The sequence below is a fragment of the Pezoporus wallicus genome, unplaced genomic scaffold (genome assembly GCF_028554395.1).
Source record: "Pezoporus wallicus isolate ANWC-B61680 ecotype Strahan unplaced genomic scaffold, APGP_CSIRO_Pwel_v1 contig_5524, whole genome shotgun sequence".
NCBI classification, from domain to species: domain Eukaryota; kingdom Metazoa; phylum Chordata; class Aves; order Psittaciformes; family Psittacidae; genus Pezoporus; species Pezoporus wallicus.
In genome coordinates, this window is record NW_026636622.1 from 1,387,276 (window position 1) to 1,411,439 (window position 24,164).

Genomic DNA, 24,164 nt, shown 5'->3' on the forward strand with positions numbered 1-24,164 from the left:
TGATATCTCATACAACCTGAGAACTTCACCAATTTGAGAATTGATTTCTGTGCAATCAGATCACAAGAAATGGCACACTAGGGGAAATATTAGCTTCACCAACATTTGCAATGAACTCATGAGTTGATATCATTGAAATTTACAAATTTCTCCTACCTGGAACATTTATTTAATTTCTATTATCTTGAAAAAAATATGATTATTTTAATTCAAGAGCTTTCTCACAAAACTTCTAACTGGGAAGAACATCTATATTCCTAAATACTTAGAATGCCAGTGGGAAAAAAGCCACTGATTCATCAACTGATTGTTCAATGGGTGTAACAGGAAGAGGATAGCTTGAAACATTCTCACGTAAGATAACTGAGGAAATTTTATCCATCTTGGGATTCTTGCGAAGACCTGGCCAGCCACAGAAGCTTAATCCTCTGCAACCTTCTGCTTTTAAGACCTTTCTTAAAAAATTGTGGGTCCCTACATAACTCATCACCTCTGCAGGTTTTAGCCTAAATCCTAAGTACCTTTGGTTCAGGATTCACTGATCACACCTTAATGTGATGTACTTTCTGTAGTTGACACCTTGTGAAAATCTTGGGTTTAAGCTGAGATATCCTCAAAATTGCTAGTCAATTCAGAAAACTTTGGCCTAAGGGTACAACTGGATTTCATGAACATAACCCTGAGCTATCAGCAAACTAGGTAACCCCCATTTTTAGATGAGTGTCTGCCCTGGGTTCAGCAGTAGCAGTCATTTTTCTCCTTCTTGGTAGCTGGTGCAGTGCTGTGCTTTGACTTTCGGCTCGGGAACAGAGCTGATAACAAGGATGTTTTGGTTTGGCCAAGGACTTTGTGAGCCTCGTGCTCTGCCAGGGAGGAGGGGAAGCTGGGAGGGAGCAGAGACAGGACACCTGACCCAAGCTAGCCAAAGACGTATTCCATACCACAGCACGTCATGCCCAGGAGGTAACTGGGAGTTACCCGGAAGGACACGGGCTTCTGGGTCGGATTCGTTTCTCAGCAGGTGGTATTGTATTCTCTTCCCTTATTATTTTCCCTTATCATTGTTGTAGTTGGTAGTAGCGGTGGTGCTTTGTTGCTGGACTGTTCTTGTCTCAACCCATAGGAGTTGCACTCTTTCCATCCTCCTCCCCGTTCCTCCGGGAGCGGGGAAGGGGAGAGTCCCAGGGGAGGGGGGCCCTCGATTGCTCTCAGCCCGGCACCACTCTCTGGGAGTGAGTGAACAAGCTGTCTGGCTAGGGTTTAAACCACAACAGTGTCACTACTCAAAATTACTCTGGTTATCTACATGCTGTGGGGGATGGGGCAAACTAGTTCAAAGAGCAAGTATAAACTGATAACATACTTCTGAAAAGCAGCACAAATACATCCCGGTTAGGAAGCACAGAGTGGCACATGTCCTATGTAAATCACCATGATGTGAGTCTCAGATTAATACTGAAACATCATGGAGTGTGCACAGGAGGATGAGAATGAAGAACAATAAAAGGCAAATATCAGGCACAAGATCTGTGCAGACATCTTTTACCTTTGCAGAGCCAAGCATTTGACCATTTATATAAGCTGACACAATGCAGTTCTTCTTTGCTTCCTTAGCAACTGTCACTGTGAGATGATGCCACTGGCCAGTGACTAGCAGCTTGCCACAGCCAAACTGCACTTGTCCTGGAAATGGGTCGGAATTTAGGACCTCATCCTCAGGTTCCATTATATCTGTAACAGCAAAATCAAGGAGCAGTCAACAGAAAGTTTCTCTCACCCTCCCGTGCCTCTGGAACACAACTATCACATGCGACAAAAAGAGCACAAGTCTCTCTCTGTGTATAGAGTCAGTTGGTGTTATTCCTTTCAACATCTTTAAAACATTCTCTGAAGGTCCATTATCAGGACCTGAGACTTGCACAACTTGCAAGATCTCTCCAGCATACCGTGTGCTATCCTATCCTCTCAAAAAACACCTGCTGGCTACCTCAATGCTGCAAACATAGAATGGACTAAGACAAAGACAACAAATTCTCTAGGAGGAGAACCCCTCTGGATATTCACTGACCTAGCTGACACAGAGAAAATTTCCTAGTGAATTCATGAGAAGATAAAAATCTGTACATTAATTTGTAACTTTTATGAAAGAGGCAAGCTGGGGTTTTTAACATCATCCAAGGGAATCAGAGCACTTGCACAATGTCAGCTGTGCATGAAAAATCCCAGCTACTATTCCCGCTCTATTTCCAACCTCCTCTGCAATGTTCAATCACATTCATATTTGAAATACCTACTGTAGTCATTAAGTAGAAAGGGATAAATGTCAACATGGAAAAAAGTATAATTGCCTGACATTAAAAGTGATCAAAGGAAATGAGCTGTTTGCTTAGGAAGCTAGATCACACCCAAACTCCTCAGTCCTCGTCTCCAAACCTGCCTATTACCACACAGAACAGGCAGCTGGTTCAAGCCCAGCCCCCACAACTGCATACAACCTTATAACTGACATCCAAAAGTTTTCCTTAAAATACTGTAAGTTTTATCATATATTGCAGGCCACAAAGTAATTCTCAATGCTTATAGCAAACTTAAAACTGAAATATGACCAAGAATTACAATCACAAAAGGCTGCCAGAATACAAGTGAAGAGGTAAAAAGTCTCACTGATGTCCTGGGTACTTGAAGAAGAGGAAATTTGTTAATGAAAAAGTCCAGATAACCAGGGGACACAGCACTGCAGCTTGGCTGAGAAGAGCCTTACCAAGTGGCTGGAATTCTACTTCTTCTGTGGAAATGACCAAAGAAAGGTCTTGTGGGAAGAAGCTTACTGAAAAGCAAACAAATTCTTGCTCCGTTCTTGACATGTGCCTCACAACTGTGAGGAAACGGAGTGGGTGGCTGCTGTGCACCAAACCAAACTTGCTAACCAGAAACCAGCAGGAGAGTGTCAGGCCACTTGAGGGAGGGAACATTCTGGTGCCTGTAGACAGGAAACAAAAATGCTGTAAGGGAGTTGGTTTTCCTGTGCAGACACATTAACAAACTGCTTTCTGTTTCATTTGTAGCCCAAACCATGTATGAACCTACATTAGAATACGAGGTTTAATTTCTGTTCCATTCTATTATATTTCACTGCCTATCTTCAATATCATAGAGACTGCTCATATGAGCATGTGTACATGTTTAAATGACCTAAAATTGACTGATGAGAAATGACTACTAGCTCATCATTTGGGAAGCACTAAGCCAGAAACAAGTTTTATCAAAATTTACAAAAAATCAGGAAGCAACAGCTACAGCCATTTCGCAGTTCACCAATAGATGATTTTGGTCTATAGGAAAATCACATTTCATGTTAAGTGACAGTTTCTATTCCTTCCATCGGAGATTACTCTAAATCTGGTGGCTCTTACTTGTTAAGAACGCTTTCTTGGCAGCCTGCTTTAAGTTTGTATTGCTAATGTTAAAGCTAATGTATCATACTATCAAGCCGCATCAGATACTACATTCTGGTTAGCATTGCAAATTATGCAGCTCAGATCTGGAGTGGAACACAGAGGCATAAATGTATTGACATACACAATTTATTTGCTGCCATTTCTCACAACTGTTGAGTGGTTTCAGGAAGCTGTAGGTGAGTCAAAGTGCTTACCAATGCCAATTCCTCCAGAGACAGATTTCTCTGCACTGGGTCCCATGATAGTGGCCAAGGTAGGGAGGTATAAACACCTACGAAAGCAAGCAAGCACCCATTTCATCAGGAATGCAAAATCCTCCATGAAGGTTACCAGTGACTTAATAGTGAAGAATCATGGCAGCAAGGCAGAACCTAAGCTATCAGCAATAAGACAATAACAAAATGGGTTGGCAACACTGCTGCAAGGAAGGCAGCGATAGGGCACAAGGACTGACTAAGATGGAGAGAGAAGTGATTAGTTTCCGTGTCCAGAGTAAGAGCTCGGGGACTGCAGAGCAGCGAAACAGAAAAGCAGCAGCAGCAATACCCGTATCCTTCAATGGACATGTCAAACTCCACAAATGATGGAGCCAAAGCAGTGTTACGGAGCTGGAAGTTTCTAGGTGACGTCATGGAGATGAGACTCATTGCAGTCTGGAGTGCCAGTGCAGATCCCCTAGACACCCAGGGAGAGCTGCTGACAGGCACAACTGTTTGAGGATCAGTTTTATTGTCCACCATGTCCTCTTCTGAACCTAGAAGATCAACATAGTGCTTAACCAGATCAGTGTCTGCAATACTCTTTTCAGTCACAAGCTTTGCCCATATTCAATTCATGACTGCTAAGAATAGTACTGCATGTTCTTCAAATAACACATCCTCAGCAGCCTGCAGAAATCCTCAGCAATATTGCACTGATGGAATTTCAAACTGGGAGGCTGGTAGGAGAATGAGCTTACAGAACTGATAGCCATATTTTCTCCCCACACATCTGCAGGCAGCTCCAAACTTCACCTCTGGTAAAAAATAGTTCCTGACACATTGTTCCATTTTATTTCTACATAGAACATTCAATTCTGCCATAACAAAATAGTTAACACTAACATGTAGAAGGGGATCTGAAGAATAACTGCAAAGAACATAAGACTCAAATTTATACCATGCTGTATCAGGTGTCTCATAGGCATGAGAGTAGTTTAAGCACCAAATACTACTGCTGTAGCCTTTCACCTACAGAATATATTGGAACAGAGAAAGGACTTGGATGGAAAATGGCCTGTATAAGCAAGACAGGCTACTAGGATATCCCTAGGGATTACAAAAAGCAGTGCTCCTTATTCACATCTTTATTCAATTTCTAGCTATAATCCACACGGAAAACATGCTACAAACCCAGAAGACATTCCACTTGGTTTGTGGAATGTGATAAGTATTTTTATAGATTACTTCCATGGCTGATCCAGCAAAGACTGAGCCTATATTATCATCTGTATTGAGCACACGTGCTGTAATTTGATCTCTGCTGATATTTAGATCAACTCAGTGTTGATCAAGTAGCACCCGACCTGGGCAACACTCAGTCTAAGACACCTTTACTGTGACTGTCTTGAAGCAACTTACTCCAACAGCAGTTTCCTGTCATTACAGAGACATCTATAATCGAGTCACTGTACCAGCAACAGGCTGTTCATTGTGTGCTTACCTTCATTCCAAGCTGTGCTAGCTGAATCACTACCCTGACATGAAAGGACCTCAGTCTTTTTTGTGCTGGGCCTGAAAGGCAGTGGCGGTGAGCCTCCCAACCAAAGAAATTGCCTAACATGAAAAAAAGAAACAAAGTATTAAAAAAAAAGAAACAAAAGAAACAAATCAAGTTATCAAGGTTTATTTTCCCCAGCAATAAGTCTGAATACTACTAATTTGTGTGTGCGTGGTTTTTTTCCTAAAGAAATTCTGTCCATTTTTGAGTAAAAGAAATCCAGCCTTCCACTGCATATTCAATTTCATCTGCACTTTGATCTCTATTAAGTACTCTTATGCCTAGCATTTGTTAGCATTGAAGAGGAAAGTACATTGTCAAAGTCAAAACAACAGAGGTTGAGAAACAAGACTACACATCTGTCATTGACATGGATCCGAGCTAAGAGAAAGTCACTTTAGCTCTTCAAGAAACAGCTTCTCCGTACGAATAACGAGGGGGAATAACCTTAGTTGTTTTGTAATTACTTAAGCAGTTACCATTCATAAATAGCTTTACAACCCCTGCAGAGATGAAGCAGCAGAACACTACAGACTCATACTATCTTCAGCAAGTCATTTAAGCATATATCCTGTGATCAACATGTAAGCAGCATAAACTCAGACTTGAAACAAAAGGCTGAATCCTGCTGAATTACAGCACTACACAAAGTATCTAATTATTACATAAACTTTGCAAAAAATTTGCAGCACTAAAGCAAATTGCTTCCATCAGGTACAATCTGATACCTTAACACATTTGGCTCAATAGCCTGTGATGCAAGCTTCTCAAACACTCTAGTGAGGGGCAGATGCAGGGGATGGCTCTCACTGCGGAATGCATCTTCACAGCAGGTTATGATGGTGCTCAGCAAGCCAGCTCCACACATAACCTGGCGATTCTTCTCTGACTTCACCAGGGACTGAATATGATCAACCACAGCACATTGGATTTCCTGTGAAAGCTGAAATGGACATAGAACTGAAGTCAGTGGAATGGAGCTAAAATCACATTGTGACTGATTTTTTATCTTTGGGTGTAAAAATCTGGCCCCCCAAAAAGAAGCTTCTAAGGTCAGAAGCTCAAGTGCAACTGCATGGCTGCTCTTTAAAGCTCTGACATGAACAGTGTGTATATATCCAAGTAGCTGCTCAGCCACCTACAGTTAAGTTTTCCTGCCACAGCCCCATGCTAGTGAAGGAAGAGAGCAATCAGCTGTTATTCAAAATGGACCACCATCGAGGTCAGATTACTAGGCAATAAGCTCCAAGACCAAAGCAGTAACTCAGAATATACTTAACATTAAGCATATGGAGTGTAGCATTGACATGACCTACTTTTTGTTCTAAAAGCACTGTTCTTAAAGCTGTATTTGGCAATTGCATGAAATACTTATTAAATACACCTTTCTACATGTTTTGCTGAATTGAAGCTTTACTTCATTATTGCTTCTTAATGGTCTTCAAGAAGTACCTCAGTTCTAATAAATTATTTTTAGAGGAATTAGGAATGGCTCCTACAGTATGGACCTAACTAGACTTGACACAAAAGTAACAGTGCATCATATATTTAAACACAAATCTTACAAAGATGAAGTCTTCCCTACCCCCAAGAGTTATTTGGCTTTTTCATATGCTCTTCTAGGAAATATCTATGGAAACTTTCAAAGAAAAGGACAGCAATGGTGGCAGACACACAGATTAGGACATTGGTATTCGATTTCATAACACAAAGAGAAGCTACTTCACTGGACTCAGAATAAGCTAGTTTATTAAGTGTCAAGAGGAATTCAGCTCTTTTGCACCCAGACCAAACAAAACCAGTACAGGACAACTTCAAAGCCAACAAGCAATTTGTTTTCAAACCCCTTAGCAATCAAAAGCCCCAACCGCAATGCTTAGACAGTGCAACGTACATACTGCTTTTGTAAACATAACTATTTTTGGTATCTGAAGGGCAAGTCCTTTGGACAACATTTTCTTTTCTCTGACTGTTCATTCCCAGTGACAGAAGTTTCACAGTGCATCTCATTACATGCAGAAACCATGCACCAGACCAAACTACACTAATCTTCAGAAAGGCACTTACTGCTACCGTATATCAAAGCCTCACTTATATCTTTTTTGATCTTCCAATTACTATTTTAGTTGTTTTTTTGACTGGATGCATGAAAGTATCTAAATGTATAAAACCATGAGAAAACAGAGAAGGACACAGGTGTTGACTAAGTGTAACTACTGTTTAAATCCAAGATAAATCCAATAAAAGCATAATGGTATACAAAAAAAAAAATTGATTGTTTTCATTAGCTTAGCAGCTTTGTCAATACCAGTATCGTCTTGTTTTGAATAAAATGTGCTGTTTTCATGGATCTTGGTTCCAGTAAAATGAGATTTTAGTGGAAATATTAATGGCAGCCAGGAACTAGGCTGTGTGTTTCTGTATGCATGGATTGATTTTTCCTAACACATATTACTTGCACCATGAATCAGAATATTGAAGGTGCAGTTAGAATGTAGTTGAGCTCACAGCTTTACTTCAGATTAAAGTCTAAAATGCAATATATCACCTAGCAATTTGCCCAATCTGCTTAAGGAGTTCCCAGATTCTTCCTCCTTAGGGCCCATAGCTTCAAAACTTGATAGCTGAATTTAATTCACTGTCACCCATCTTCAAGATGATCATGCTATGCTCAATACAAGCATGAATTTTGAGCCTTTGGCAGTATGTGTTCACTTCAAAAGGATGCAATTTCCTTAAGTTTAACAATTATACAGCAATAATTCTTTGTGCAATTGCAAAAAGCAAACTTACTTTTCAATTTCAGAGCACCTAAAATCACAGAATGGTTTGGGTTGGAAGGGACCTTAAAGATCGTCTAGTTCCACCCCCCTGCCATGAGCAGGGACACCTTCCACTGCATGAGGTAGATCAAAGCCCTCTCCAACCTGGCCTTTAACATTGCCAGGGATGTGGGTCACACTTGAAAAGCTAGGAGCCCTTCAGAGAAAATTAGGATTAACTTCCTATCATACCACAGCGATTTAGTTTTACTAATGAAGCAATTCAGGCATTGAAAAGAAAGCTTTCAAAGGGTTCCAAGCAACCCAGGATTTTAAATTGTGTTTTCAAAAGAAAAGGTAGAAATTCATAACCTTAAAACCCATCGTCTGTAGAGAGGTTGAGTCACTTCTGAAAGTCATCTGTTCAATTTTTTTTTCTTAGAATGTTATAAAAGAAATTCATAATTTTATCACAGCTCAAATTCTTGATGCACAGTTCTCGACTGCAAGTACATTTCCATTCTATCACAATATTTTGCTGATTAACTCTCACCCACTGACCTTGAGAAACAAAACTTGCTTTGCTGACAGTATGTATAACTGAGTTTTACAAAGTTACAGAATAATTTGTGTTCATGCACTCCTTACAAGCAGACAGGGGAAAAAGCACTATGAACTGCATGAACTGCTTCTACTTTTAAAAAAAACCCATGGACCTACACAGGGCCTTGTTAAATGCCCCATATAAATTATACGATCTCCATCAGGCTTTTCACATTTCCCCTTGAGGTACAGACTGTGTGTAAGAGAAGCTGCAGAGCTTTCCTCATATAAATATCAGGGCTCCTATTGCCTAGTAATAACAAGACTTCCCCATCTGAAGCCAGGCAACAAAATCTCTTTGCAATGTTAAGAATCCTTTTGTTAATTCTAGTGGTCTGACAGATCTCTTGCTCATCAAATTACCTTTAGTTGCAGTATTTTTTTTCCCCACAGTATTAGCTGAATGCAGTGTCTCCTCATTTTTCTAAGCTACTATACAGTGCTATAATGTGATGTTCATCAGACACCTGAAAGGAAGGCAGAGCTATGCCTGTGTGCCACCTTATAACTGGTACGAGACACAGTAGAAAATTATCTCTGGTATAGTTAGCCAGGGTTTCTTGGCAGAGCTCCTATGTCTTCAATCCAGGGTACAGTACCAAGATTTTAATTCAACCTTAGAGACACTGGCTGCCTTTTAAGGATAAAGCGAATAGCAAGAGAAACAGGACAAATAAAAGGACAGGCTGTGGGGTTGGAAGCGCAGGAGGAAAACTGCTTGGTCTGAATAAACAGTGAAAGCTTCAGAAGTTGATTGATCAATGAACAAAAAAACTTCTTATTAAAAGCCCAAAATAACCTTGGAAAAGAACATACAGACAGGCTGTGCATTTTCTTATAAAGAAAAAAAAAGTAATGCAGTAATCAGGCTCAGCAAAGAAAAATCCCCAGGAGACAAGGCTGGAGCAAAGCCTACAGCAAAGTGCTCAGGGAAAAAGAGCTGACCTTCGGTTACCCACCCAGGCTGGAGGACCCACTGCCAGGGTGTTTATATTCTCCTTCCTCCTACCAGAGTTCTGATCCATTCTCCTTTCCTTTCTCCCAGTGCCTTGACTTCACAAAGCAAAGTGGAATGAAGCTCAGGCTAAATACCAAAAAATTTCCTTGTGCAGATAACGTAGTGCAGTAATTTAGGAAATCACTGTGTTAATAACAGTTACATTAGCAGTGATATCACTAATATAAGTCTAAAGGCAGACAAGTCTCACATATCACAGATTCAGGCCATATCTAACTCTGTCAGAGACCTTTTCAATTTAAAAAGAGTTTATGTGTTTAAGAAATACAAATACTTAGCAAGAATCATGCTATTAATATCTACAGTGAGAACAACTGAGGCTAAATTTAAAACAGGGATAAAGATCTTTTACAAAAGGCGCATAGTCCTTATTAATGCACAGGATTTTAGTTTTATAACAGTGAATGACAGCAGTTCATTGTAGTAGAGATGTGGATAAAAATATAGGGGACAAAGCCAGCTGTGGAAGCAATAATATTATTTAATATAAGTATAAAAAATTCACATAAATCATCATGTGAGGACTTTTCTTGTCCATACAAGAAACCTGCCAGGATAATGACACAGAAGTGAATTACTTGATTCTCTTCTCAAAAGTTAGAATCATAGAATTATTAGGGTTGGAAAGGACCTTAAGATTATCGAGTTCCAAACCCCCTGCCATGGACAGGGACACCTCACACTAAACCATCTCACCCAAGGCTTCATCCAACCTGGCCTTGAACACTGCCAGGGATGGAGCAGTCACAACCTCCCTGGGCAACCCATTCCAGTGCCTCACCACCCTTACAGTAAAGAACTTCCTCCTTATATCCAACCTAAACTCCCCCTGTTTAAGTTTTAACCCGTTACCCCTTGTCCTATCACTACAGTCCCTAATGAAGAGTCCCTCCCCAGCATCCTCGTAGGCCCCCTTCAGATACTGGAAGGCTGCTATGAGGTCTCCACGCAGCCTTCTCTTCTCCAGGTTGAACACCCACAACTTTCTCAGCCTGTCTTCATACGGGAGGTGCTCCAGTCCCCTGATCATCCTTGTGGCCTTTCTCTGGACTTGTTCCAACAGTTCCAAGTCCTTTTTATGTTGAGGATACCAGAACTGCACACAAGTGAGGTCTCATGAGAGCAGAGGGGCTGGATCACCTCCTTCGTCCTGCTGGTCACACTCCTTTTGATGCAGCCCAGGATACGGCTGGCCTTCTGGGCTGCAAGCACACACTGCCTGCTCATGTTCATTTTCTCATTGACCAACACCCCCAAGTCCTCCTCCGCAGGGCTGCTCTGAATCTCTTCTCTGCCCAACCTGCAGCTGTGCCTGGGATTGCTCCGACCAGTTCTTTTTCTTTCCCTTACCCAGTTTTGTCAGATCTAGATCTCCTAGCCTGACATTGCAAATGAGAAAGACCTGGCATGACACTGGAGTCTTAAAAGCCACAGTTCCAAAATGCCAGACAAGGATGAGATATAATCTGAGGGGAAACTTCTTTCCTTGTAAAGCTGGAAAAAATCCTGTGAATATCCTGAGCCACCTGTCTGAAGTGGGATGTTAACCTCTAACTCTCACTTTACTTAGTTTTTGAAATATGTGACAATGTTATCTTGCATCACAGAACAGGCAGCATATTAATAAAGGGAAAAACCACCTTGCATTTGATCAAACTGTATGCAGTCTGATAGGAATTGATGGGAAGCTTAGTACCAGTCCTAGGCATGAACATGAGCAAAATCCTCTATATACAGCTTACTGACTCAAAGACTATCTTTTTGGGTGGTTTTAAAGCTTTTAAGCGAATTTTTATACCCATGGGACATTCAAATGATTTTTGATCATACCTAGGAATGGCAGTAATACACAACCACAAATCTATTTGCTTCAGCTTTTAATTGTTGTTCTAGACAGCCAGAAGAAATGGCTGAAGTGCAAGACCACCTGTTTTGCTGTCTGCTACTGTTTTTCCTGTACTGCAGGCTTGACATTACTTCAGCCCATCACTGCTTGGGTTTGACAAAGGTCATTGAGAAGCTGCAATTTTGGCAGGAAATGGATATTATCTGTGAGGGTCAGAATCAGAGTACATTAATTTTATTGAGTTCTATTAACGTTTCTGTAAAAGCAGCACTTTCTCATTGCTGTTTACGTGAAAGCAAAGGACTTGTGCGTGACCACCATTTATTCTGAAGATTTTTCCAATTTTCTTGAACACCTGGGCCTTTAAAGATCTATCACAGTACTAAAACAAGCAGAAAGAGATGAGTTACTGTCTGCTCTTCACCACTGCTCCTAAAAAATGTACTGTTTGACTCTATTTTTGAGTGAATGCCTGCAGTAAAAAAGCTCCATCCACAAAGAAATTAGTTCATCTCTCCATATAGCTGTCAAACACTATTGCACTAGAAGAAAGAAAAGTACCCTGTTTGGAAAAGAATATACCTATTCAGAGAAATTCTTTCAGTTAATCCAACCAAGTATCTGCCCTTCCCTAGCCACTGAGGTCCACCTTTTGCATTAGATCTTTCCTGACTCCCATGTTCCAAGTAGCATGTCATTGCACAGGGGCTCATGCAGTGGCACATGTTATGACTAAAGGTGCTAAAGTCCCATCATTTGTGTCGCTACCTGGCAGCATCAGTGATCTGCCCAAGGTATGTGACATAAGGTTCCACCCATCCTCTCACATGCTTTTAAACAGAATTTGTGAGAAAAAAAAAAAATATCTATTTTTACTCTATTCTTTCTGTGGATCATCTGCTGAAAAACTCTTCAGAACATGTGCTAATTCCTAGCCAGAGTCTGACTCCAGGCCCTGCATAACAGGGGTCCCATTTTACCTGAGGCAATCTTATTCACAATAGCAATACTGAAAAAACATTTTGAGCAATAATTTCTTGTTGACTAAAAAAAGGTGAAAGGAAAAAAAGATTAATGTACTTAAATATATAACCGAAATTGCTGGAATTTGTGCTCTAGTCCTTCATACTTTTAAGAACACTGCCATCTACTGAAGGTTTGACAGGTCTTCTCTCTCAGCTCAGCCCTACAGCCAGGTCCTGGTTACTTGAGAACACTCTCATCCAATTTACTGTTCTACTTGTTTTTTAGAAATTAATTACTGTAATTAACAAAATTTCACAGCTGATGGCTTGATTCTGCTACACAGAGTTGGGATGTGCCAGCAGTTAGTTGTACTCCCACCTTCTATAGCTCTGGATGAACAATCTGTGTTTATTTCAATCCCTCCATATGTACTTTAATTGTATTCAAGTATTTTAGACCATATAGCAGATACAATACAGGCAATATAATTGTTCAGAGTGGGGGTGTGTATGGAAGGTTTGAAAAAGCAAAGCAGATTCTAAGCTACATTGAAAGTTTACAGACTGCTGGCCTTAAAAGGCAAATTGCTCTGGTTTCTGTGTTCATTACCAGTATTTTAAACAAGGGACTTACACACTTATACCTCTACAGTGAGTATTCTGGGATCAAGGCCTGCCTGGGACAAGGCACTGCATCAGACAGGTATAGAAATACTTAGTCAAACTGATATTCTCTGTTGTTCTTACATCTGCTGACTCAGGAAAATTTGTGCTGTTCCTCCTGCCAGTGTTCTAGCTAAATTTCAGTACATCCACATCTGCAAAGAGCAAGCAATTCTTGGAAATGAAGCTACAGAAAAGTAGCTGTTTATATGGCGCTTTGATATGTTCATGCTCACCTGAGAGTGTCCATCTTTGTACAGCTTTGGCAGCAACTTCACCATGACACAGACAGCACCCGGATGTACAATAGCGTAGTCTCCCATTTCCCACCTGCAGGAAAAAGGCACATAAGATATACCATCATAATTATCATTATTAACGACAGCAAAGAGGGTCTAACACCGTTCCAGCTGAGTACAGCATTAAAGCCTTCTGGCAGTAACCAGGGTCAGCATTTGAAGCTAAACAAACAATACAGATAACCTGGAGCATCTAGAGGTCTTCTTAAAGTAACAAAGACAAGACATAACCTGCTCATAAGCTCATATCTTAGGGACCTGTTCATTTAAAGGTGTGCCACAAACTCTTCAAATGAACTTTGCCTTTGAAGGTATTTGCAGCACAGAGGACAGACAACCAGATGGATATCTCTGCTGCTTCCTCACCAGTTTTCATTTTTGCCGAGTGCCACTTTTACATATTCAGGCACAGCAGGGAACCTAGGTATTAGAGTTACCACAGAGAAGATCTGCTTATGCTGTGATGCAGGCCAGAGGTCAGATATATCTCAGTGTTGAAGCCACAGCATAGCAGTAACTCTAGTTTAAGCACTGCAGGTTCATCACATTCAGAGCATCATCAGCATTTCTGGGTGCACCCCTGAACTGGAGTTGTAACAAACACTGTCAGAAACATCTGTCCCAAATAGATGTCATGAGAAAAGCAAAAGCAACATCTAACAGCCATAATTAGATTGAAAAAAAAAAAAACCCCAAAATAAAGCAAAATATGCTTTATGTGTTGTATAAAACAAAGGGTACAAGTAAAAGAGTGAACATTGAAAAAATTAGCTTTTACAAGGGACCTAAAGGAGGGTAAGAACACCATAATTAACATATCAGCCACTTCCAAAAAGGCTCATTTAAGACATCAATGCTGCAAGTAATGTGTACCACACTGCCACACAGTGACAAATAATTCTTACTGCACTCCCAAGAAATACACTTTTAAAGAAATTGCTTATTTGCAGTATTTTCTGTGTGATTAATCAAAATCAGATAGGATATAAATACTTACTGCAGCACTGGCTCCAGTGTGGATACATACACCTTTATTTGACACGAATATGTATGAGTTTTTAAATGCTAAACAAGAAAAAAGTACACTGAAATTACACTCTCTTCTCATCTCCCACAAAACCTAACCACCTTTAAAAGCAAAAATCCAGGCCCACTAGTATAATAGGACCAAAAGTGTGGCTAGAAAGCTGCCCAGCAGAAAAGGACCAGGGGGTCTTGTTTAACAGCTGGCTGAATATGAACTTGTGCCCAGGCAGCCAAGAAAGCCAACAGCATCCTGGCCTGTGTCAGAGACAGCATAGCCAGTGGGGCCAGAGAAATGATCGTCCCCCTGTACTCAGCACAGGTGAAGCCATACTTTGAATACTGTGCTCAGTTCTGGGCCCCTCCCTACAAGATGCTCAGGTGCTGGAGTGAGTTCATGAGTAATGGCTGAGGGAACTGGGGAGCCTGGAGAAAGGAGGCACAGGAGAGACCTACAACTACATGAAAAGAGGGTGTAGTGAGGTGAGTATCAGTCTCTTCTCCCAGGTAAGAAGCAATAGCCCTCAAGCTGCACTGGAGAGGTTTAGATTAGATGTTAGGAAAAAATTCTTCACCCAAAAGGTTGTCAAGCATTGGAAGAGGCTTCCCAGGGAAGTGGTTGAGTCACCATCCCTGGAGGTATTTAAAAGACCTCCAGGATGTGGTCAGCTTAGGGACATGGTTTATTGGTGGACTTGGCAGTGCTAGGTTAATAGTTGGAATCAATGGTTTTAAAGTTCTTTTCCAGCCTAAAAGATTGCATAAAATTTCTGTCTGTTTTCCTGCTGTAACTGTGCTCCCCAGAGCAAGTTCATTTTTTAGTTGAAGCCCTGTATTCAAAAACTGACTTTCCAAATTTCCAATTCAACTCAAACTTCTATCTTAACACTGTAAAATTACACTGCCAAGCCATGTGTTCTGTTTTTAAGTACATGTGAAGTAAAGGTAAAGGTAAAATGTGAGCTAACAAAATGTGACTATTAGAAGACAACAATAGAAAGTGATCCTTTAAAAATAAATAAGATTATGAAATGGTTAATAAGTTGCCATCACTGTAAGGAGATGTTTTCTTACCTTTGAGCACTGTTTGGCAGGTTTAACACTCTCCAGGGCTGTTAAGAAAGAAAAACCAGAGTCCCTGGCCAGCATTGAGCTATACCTCAGGTTTCCTGCCAGCACTGCACAGTCACTCCCCTCTCAGAATATTATATAAGCCTTATCTCCAGCTTTCTGTGTAGCTTTCCAGTGTGGTTGCCCTCATTTTCTGGTTTATCTTAGTACAAAAGCAGTCTCTATGTACTAACACCTCACTCCCACAAATACCCATCTCTTTCATTCCTCCCTCAGGGTTACACAGTCAGCCCCATGATCCACTCCATCTACCCCACCAGTACCACGGTATGAATCCCAAATCTGCTCTGCACTGGCTGCTACTTAAAAATAAGAGGGTCTGGGGACAAAATGAAATGCTGCAAAGAATGTGAACAGCCATTAGCACAGTGAATCTGTGGTAACAGAGCAGTAGCAGCCATTCTGCTAGGGTGGGCATGAGGAGGGTCTTCCCTTCCAAAGAAAGATCAGTCTCAATTAACAACTTGCAGCAAGCTATCTCTAGTCACCAGGAGCTGGAGAGAAACAGAGACCTCATCTGTCACAGAAGGTGTTTCAAACATTAATGCAGGAGCAGGGACACAGAGGACTGGTTTTGAGATGGGAATGAAAGTATTGATTCCCCTATGGCTCAGCAGCTAGCAGCACCACTAACCACAGGACAGTATAAGGGGCTAGAATATTATCCAGTTAAAATGATGATTTTCCTGCATCTTAGTCACAGGTTTCCACAAGATCACCTCCTTTCCCTCTCTTTGGGGATGTTAAATACATGTTGCAGGATGGGAAATCACAGGCCACTTACACTGATTACACTCAAGTTCCTCCTTTCAGGCTGCATAGTTCCAGGCTGAAGCCTTCTTCAGGAGGAAGTGTGAGTGTGGAGCACAGCTAAGAGGAAGCTGCACCCGGGGAACCACAGGCTTGCAGGAACTCTGGGAACTTGATTTCTTGTTTTTATTTTCAGAAAATTCACTGCTGGAAAATGACAGAGTCTGTGTGGCCTAAAGCATCTGACACTGTTCCACACAACATCCTTTTCTCTAAACTGGAGAGATGTGGATTTAATGGAAGGACCATTCAGTGAATAAGCAATTAGCTGGATGGTCATACTCAGAGAGTTGTGGTCAACTGCTCGATGTCCAAGTGGAGATCGATGACAATAGTGTCCCTCAAGGATCGGTGTTGGGACCAGCCTTGTTCAACATCTTTGTGACATAGACAGTGGGATTGAGTGAGCCCTCAGCAAAGTTTGCCAATGACACCAAGCTGTGTGGTTCAGTTGATACGCTGGAGGGAAGGGATGCCATCCAGAGGGACCTGGACAGGCTTGAGAGGTGGGCCCATGCAAACCTCATGAAATTCAACAAAGCCCAGTGCAAGGTTCTGCACTTGTGTCATGGCAATTCCAGGCACAAATGAAGGCTACATGGAGACTGGATTGACAGCAGTCCTGAGGAGGATGACTTGGGGGTGCTGGTCAATGGAAAGCTCAACATGACCTGGCAATATGCACTTGCAGCCCAGAAAGACAACCATATCCCAGGCTGCATCAAAAGGAGTGTGACCAGCAGGTCAAGGGAGGTGATCCTGCCCCTCTCCTCCACTCTTACGAGACCCCACCCGCAGCACTGTGTTCAGCTCTAGGGACCCCAGCACAAAAGGGAAGTGAAGCTGTTGCAGCGAGTCTAGAAGAAGCCACAGAGATGGTCAGAAGGCTGAAGCACCTCTCCTATGAAGACAGGCTGAGAGAGTCGGGGTTGTTCAGCTTGAAGAAGAGAAGGCTGCGTGGAGACCTCATAGCAGCCTTCCAGTACCTAAAGAGGACCAACAAGAAATCTGGAGAGGGACCTTTTACAAGGACATGTAGTGATAGGACGAGAGGTAATGGCTTTAAACTGAAAGAGGGTGGATTAGATAAGATATAAAGAAGTTCTCTGTGAGGATGGTGAGACACTGAAACAGATGCCCAGAGAAGTTGTGGATGCCCCATCCCTGGAAGTGTTCAAGGTCAGGTCGGAGGGAGCTTTGAGCAACCTTGTTTAGTGGAAGGTGCCCCTGCCCATGGCAGGGGTTTGGAACTAGATAATCTTTAAGGTCTCTTCCAACCCAAATTGTTCTATGATTCTTTGAAGATCAACATCTTGCCAGGACATGTTCCTCTGCTGTGTTTGCACACACTTGTCCTTGACACTCTCCAGCTATCTGTAGCTAAGCTGGCTTCCTTTTGTGTCTTCACATCCCAGAACCAAAGCCAAACTGTTCAAAACCAGACAATGTGAACAGAATAGATCCCAATTTGCATTTTCTCCACAAATGGTACTCATTCACTTACTGCACAGACTCACAGCTCAGCAGGCAAAACAACGCAAGGACCTAGGAAGCCTTGCTTTATGTTTCAAATCTAGTAACTTGAGAAAGACGAGCAGAAGAGAGCACCATACCCTTCCCAGTATTGCCACAGACCTACACTTCCTCCATTGTCTTCCCAGGGCCTCTCTTATACATACAGTTAAGGTACAGGCTATGGACATTGACCCACATTCTCCCAAATGGGACTAGGAAGATCTACTTTGAAACAACTCTTCTTTCCTTCTGAGCTGCCAAGTCCTATCCCAGCACTAAGTATCTAACCAGAAGTTTCAGCTGTAACTGAGTGATAGTAGAGAGCAAACATACCTATGGCTCTTTACAAACAGTAGCACAAAGAGCACAGAAATCTACTGCAGATTTTTCTAATTGCTTCAAATACATACAAATATGACCAGAAATACTCAACCAGCCTCAGTACTCAGGGAAAAAAAGTTCTGCTGACTGCTAGCTACAAGTGGCAGAGCTAATGACTTGGCCTTTAAACCTGGAAAATGATTGTGGAATAACCTACAATAAAGGCTGAAGGAATCTCAGTTATAAATTTAGCCATTTAAGTGTAACTACAACCAGAAAAATTTTTGAGAACAGGACTGAGAGATCCAAGATAAAGCTACAGACACATGAAGGGGCAGAAGATCTCACAAGTTATGAAATGCAACCTATTCAGAACTGATTCATAGCTAACAGCTATGTTGATTTCTGGTGTAGTCTTTCCTTCCTGCAAAGGATATATTTTTTTTATATTATTCAGGCAGGCAGCATTACTATTCCTTTTCCAGGTTTCTCTATTTCAGCTATATGAATGGATTAGTGTGTATGTCTGTCCATGTGTGCCTGTACACACCTGCATGAGGGACCACTTAAATCATTTAAATAGCTTTCATTTTTAATGTATTAGGTGACAAAAAACGTATTTTCACATAATTGAAAAAGTCAAAATTGACCAGGGCATATTCAAGCTGAGACTAAACACAAACTTCAAGTCCCAACAACCATTTCCTACAGTCTATTCCAGCTTCCACATTGCATGTGTCAGAACCTCCAGCACAAACTCTGCCACTCTCTGGCTTGTGTGACCTGCTGCTCCACCGAGGACTCATGTCCCAATATTTACCATCATTTACCTTTTAAAAAGAGGTGATTTCTACTCCCCACAGGCCTGCGAGTTGGGACTGTGGGACTGATTTGTTTGCTCTAGGCAGGTTATGTCACACCTTACCTCAGTTTACTGCTATATAAAATGCAGATACAAGTCTTCTTATTATATTTCCTGTAGTAGATAAAGACTTACTTCTCAGGGTTTCTGCATACCCTAAATGCAGAGGTAGGTGATTTGTTGCCTGGTCTTTTGAAAGCAACAGGATGCTCTTCTTGAGCTTGGGGTCCTTCCTGATCATCTCTTGATGCCTCTCCCATCTCTGGCTTTCTCTCCTTGAAGTAGCTCTCCAGATGGAGGGTTCCTTTAACCATGTGGTCAAGAAAATTCAGAATCCATATGCAGTTCTTTAGCCACATTGGGAAAGGTTCTGAGGAACAGAAAGCTGCATCCAAGAATTCTGCAAACGTTCTTGTCTTTTCAAGGCTCAGAGAGATTTGATATTCCCCTTGTGTCCAGAAGCATCCGAGTGACCCAAGATCCTCTGCCATCTTTTCAAAGAAACCATTCCTCTGGAAGAAGCTGCTGTTGACAGGGTCTAGGTGCAGGGCTGCTGTTATTCCCTGAAGCGTGTAGAAAACTAGCTCCAATATACTATTCTGCCCAACTGATGTCCACAGCCCAGATGGAGGGTCCTGCAATGCACCTTCCATGTCTGATAGAAGGGACAGGAGTCCATTGAATCCACTGCAGGTTCTGAAAGCTGAATGGCTTTTGGGACTCTCCAGTATCCTCAGGAGTGACTACAAATGTTAAGAAGGAGACAAAAAAAAAAAACAACAAAACAAAAAAGTTAAATCAAGGGACAGAGAAGCTTTAAAGTATTTTAAAATTCCAAGTTTGTATCAAAATTCTTTTATTGAAATGTCACTCTTCAAGATAAAGAAAAAAAGAAAAAAAAAGTTGATCAAACTAAAGCTCATCCCAGCACAACTTTTCTCCTCCTCCCTTCCCCTATATATCCAGTGAGTTAAACAACTGAGATTTGAATGCACCCTCAGAAGCAACCCATGGAGTCAGCCCAACAGTTATGGCTGAATAGGAATAAGCAAAGAGATCATTATTATTCATTAATCCTGCATTACATGTCCTAGTCAGTTTGGCCAGAAGCAGTTTCAGATCTTTGCTATTCTTTCATCAGTCTTTTCGAAGTCTCCCAAGAAATCAGTCTTTGCCTAAAATGAAAGCAGTGATACAACTGCAAATAACCATACACAGGAACTGACAAAAAGGTACAGCTCTCTATAGGCAAGTCTTCCTACAGCCCTGAATGTGCTAGACTTGCTCATGTGGCTGAGCAGACCCTTTTCAAAAAAGGAGTGACTCAGGATGACCAGAAGAATACTACAAGCAGCAGGCTCTGCTCATTGAGGAAGGCAAGAATAATTCTCTTTCTCAGAAGACATATTTTTAAAGTTTGCACAATACTTCAGAGGAAAATAACCATAGAGTCAGATCCCAAGGTAACAAAGTAATTAGGTTTTCTCTAACTACAACAGGCTTAAAGCAGGCTATAAGCGAATGCCACTTGACAATATTACACATGTATAGAAAGCAACCTATACCACTTGTAAATTTTGAATTATTTTTAAAATAAGCCATTTTAAAACAAATGTAAAGTAAATTATTAAGATATGTGGTTTTGGAAATAAAATCAGTGAGAAAAAAGAGCTTGCAAGGAAACAGTCTACCGTCTTTGAATGCAACCCATTCCAAGTTTTGGGTTGTTGCACAATTAATTTTATAAATATAATACTTTTTCAGGCGCCAGGGACCTTAGAAATTTGAGGCTGTACCTTTTCACATTGGAAAGGGCTTATTTTACATAGTTTCCCAACAGATATCCCATGAAAGAATTCCACTTCACAACCTGCTGAAGAGGAACAGTTTTAACACAAGTAGATATCCTTGTAATGGGATCTAGGACTGTGAGAAAGGGTTACCAGAACTGGAGGGGGAGGGAGGAACTTTATTACTGTCATTCAATTTTGTATGATAATGTATCAAACCAGGCAGAGACTTCTGAACAGGGAGTAAATTTAATAACTCAGAGTTGAAGTTATCTGGATGGCTTTAACACATTTCAGAGAAGGTCAGCAGTAACCACATTTCCTTGAGCTCTAACTCAGTTAGAATTTAATCGCCTATGAGTTAGTATTCCTCTGTCCTGAATCTATAAAATTCGTGTCTGCTGGAAATCCCCTAACCCAGTTAACGTTAACAGAATTTATTTCACGTTCCATTATTTGTTATTCCTCATAATTGTCCATGTGCCACTCTGGAATATGGCAGTTCTAATTGCATTTGGGCTCAGGCTTTAACAGCTAAATATATATTAGCAAATCAATCTGAATTTATGTGTAACACAATCACAGTCCCAATGGGTGTAGGTAATAAATTCATTTGCTTACATTATGCCTTAATATAGTTATCATTTGTCAAAATTAGACACTGAAGCTGCAATTATTTTCATATTAGTTTGGACACTGTACTCAACTTTTCCACAGATACTGTTAAAGTTTACTGTTTAAATCAAAGCTATAAAATTTGTCACATTTTTGGTTTTTTTAAAGTAACATGGTTCTTCTATCACAGAAGCAGCTGTTATTGTTGTGCTGTGTAATGGTTTAAACCCAGTCAGGCAGCTCATTCACTCACTCCCCCCTTCTCGCCCTCCCCCTACTCCCGGAGGGACGGAGAGGCGAATCAAAAAGAATGCAACTCCCACAGGTTGAGATAAGAACAGTTTAGTAACTAAGGTATAACACAAATCACTGCTGCTGTCACCAACAATAATAATGATAAAGGAAATAACAAGGGAAGAGAATACAACACCTCACCACCAGCCAACCAATAACTCGCCCCCCCCCCAGCCCTACCAAGCACCGACCAATGCCTCTTCCAACCCCGCAGTCTACCAGCCCTTCCAGGTAACAACGAGTTACATCCTGGGCATGACGTGCTGTGGTATGGAATACCTCTTTGGTCAGTTTGGGTCAGGTGTCCCGCCTCTGCTCCCTTCTGGCTTCCCCTTCTCCCTGGCAGAGCATGAGACTCAGAAAAGTCCTTGGCCAGACCAAACATTTGAGCGTTATCAGCTCTGTTCCCAGGCCGAAAGTCAAAAACACAGCACTGCACCAGCTACTAAGAAGGAGAAAAAATGACTGCTACTGCTGAACCCAGGACATGCTGAAAGGTGAATTCAGTTCACACTTGGTAGAGAAGGTAGAATGAAACTTTCAACCAGTGCATATAACACTGTTGCTTTTCAATTTGATGCCCATGATCTAAACCAAAATAAACCACACCAGTTCTTTCCCCTGCTTCATTGCTTATCAGATCCTGTATAAACAAGATCATATCCTAAATAAACACAATACAGGCTATGAATCACACGAATTTATTCCTCCAAACATTCACAAGACACCTTTCCATCATCTCACAACTCATTTTTCATGACACTGATGTATGTGAGAGATGACAAAATTAAGGACAGCAAAGTTTCAACCTTGGAAACCTAAGAGAATCAAGCTGTTCATCTCATGCCTGCCCTGTCTCTTCCAGTCTTATTCCTTTACCTCTTCTCACATCCTCCCTCTACCTCTCCTCCACTGTTATTCACATCTGTTTCTCCTTTCACTGTCACATTACATAGAACTGTTCATACAACTGTACCCTTCACCATTTCCATTTCTCTATCCTTCCTATTTAAGTCTTCAAAATACTTCACAAGCTGATACTGAGTGAAGGTGTTGACTACACACATTGCTAAAAATCAAAGTGCCTAATTTACCAGAATTAAAAACTAGCCCATGGCTCTTTTAAGTTCCACACTTACCTTCTTTGGAAAAACCGCAGTGCTAGGTATGAGATTAAGAGCAATTTGCCAAGAAAACAACAACCAAGTGGGAAACCACATTAATTACCTTCAGCAGATCTAGTTTCAGATGTAGTTCCCCTTGAGTAGAAGAACAAAGGGCCCCAATAATAATGCTCATATATTCTTCATAGTTGATGACTGACAGCTGCTCCAAGATGCTGAGAGTAGCACTCCTGTAGCACTCATCATCCAAAAATATCTTGATATATGGCACCATTCCATAGTCCTTCAGGACAACTGGGGACAAACATAGTGTTATTTGTTACTTAATCTATCCCTTACTTATAGTTTTCACAGGCAGATTTTCAGTGTTGGCGTGAAGTGCCACATTTTAGCAGGAGAGGCAAGAAGAGCAGCTAGTTAAGCTAAAGACGACACAGGCTGAACAGCAGAAGTACAGCTAGGGAAAACATTACTGCATGAGCATAGTTTCTATTCAACTCCTTACTAGTTTTCAGCTTAAAAATCTCTTCAGTTCATGAAGGGGAATGTTTGATAATTTGTGACTGTATCTGCACTGTAAGATGCTGCAAGCACGATGATTCTATGATCAAGAGTGAATATTGAGTGGATTCCAGAGTTCATAAGAGTTCACTTCTGTATTACTATGTTCCACAAGATTTCCTACACACACAGCTGTTAGGTATGCCAACTCTACATGTGTAAGTGTTACTCAGCATGTGTCTGATCCCATCAAGAATTCAAATAATAGATACTATGGAAGAAAATCTGGATGACCAAACAGCACGCAAACCTCTCACACAGTTTTGCTTTCTACAAGATGACTTGTATTTTCTATGTAAACAATTCAGAAGTATCCCATGGATGAGGGAAGAAGAGTGACTACTGGGATAAGGCTCCTTAAGCAGGATGAGAATACCTTTGACACATTTCTTCCTGGTATAAAAAACCTGTTATCCCTACTCTTCTAGAGTTGTCCTCCACTTCTCACTGAAGCATGGAAATTGGAAAATTTGTCGGTACTCCTTAACAGGCATTGTGGCTACTTACCACCAAATACCACAAAAGTAATGTAGTCATGCCGTTTCTTACCAGTGTTCCTCACAGACCTCACAGTAAGAGCAGCCACCATCTTCAGCATCACAGCATTTAATTCCTTCTCAGTGCCTTCTTCCAGACCAGGCAGATGGGTTCCAGCTGTCAGTGTATCAAAAGTCATAATACAATTTATACAAGACCTGGTTAACTATACCTAAAATATATTAAACCAAGAAAGAAAACCAGTTTTC

The 24,164-nt window shown here is 41.2% G+C and overlaps 1 protein-coding gene across 2 annotated transcripts in view; it reads right to left on the reverse strand.

Annotated features, from left to right (window-relative positions):
- Window positions 1–24,164, reverse strand: part of WDFY4 (WDFY family member 4) — a 142,686-nt gene that overhangs the window by 94,421 nt on the left and 24,101 nt on the right. For both annotated transcript variants that reach the window (XM_057401045.1, XM_057401044.1), the window contains exons 10-19: window positions 23,968–24,072; window positions 22,961–23,151; window positions 19,170–19,777; window positions 13,310–13,403; window positions 5,945–6,159; window positions 5,160–5,272; window positions 4,005–4,212; window positions 3,653–3,729; window positions 2,762–2,980; window positions 1,547–1,731 (exon numbers count right to left, since the gene is read on the reverse strand). In XM_057401045.1, the coding sequence (XP_057257028.1) occupies window positions 1,547–1,731; window positions 2,762–2,980; window positions 3,653–3,729; window positions 4,005–4,212; window positions 5,160–5,272; window positions 5,945–6,159; window positions 13,310–13,403; window positions 19,170–19,777; window positions 22,961–23,151; window positions 23,968–24,072 (2,015 nt within the window). The remainder of the gene's footprint in view (window positions 1–1,546; window positions 1,732–2,761; window positions 2,981–3,652; window positions 3,730–4,004; window positions 4,213–5,159; window positions 5,273–5,944; window positions 6,160–13,309; window positions 13,404–19,169; window positions 19,778–22,960; window positions 23,152–23,967; window positions 24,073–24,164) is intronic.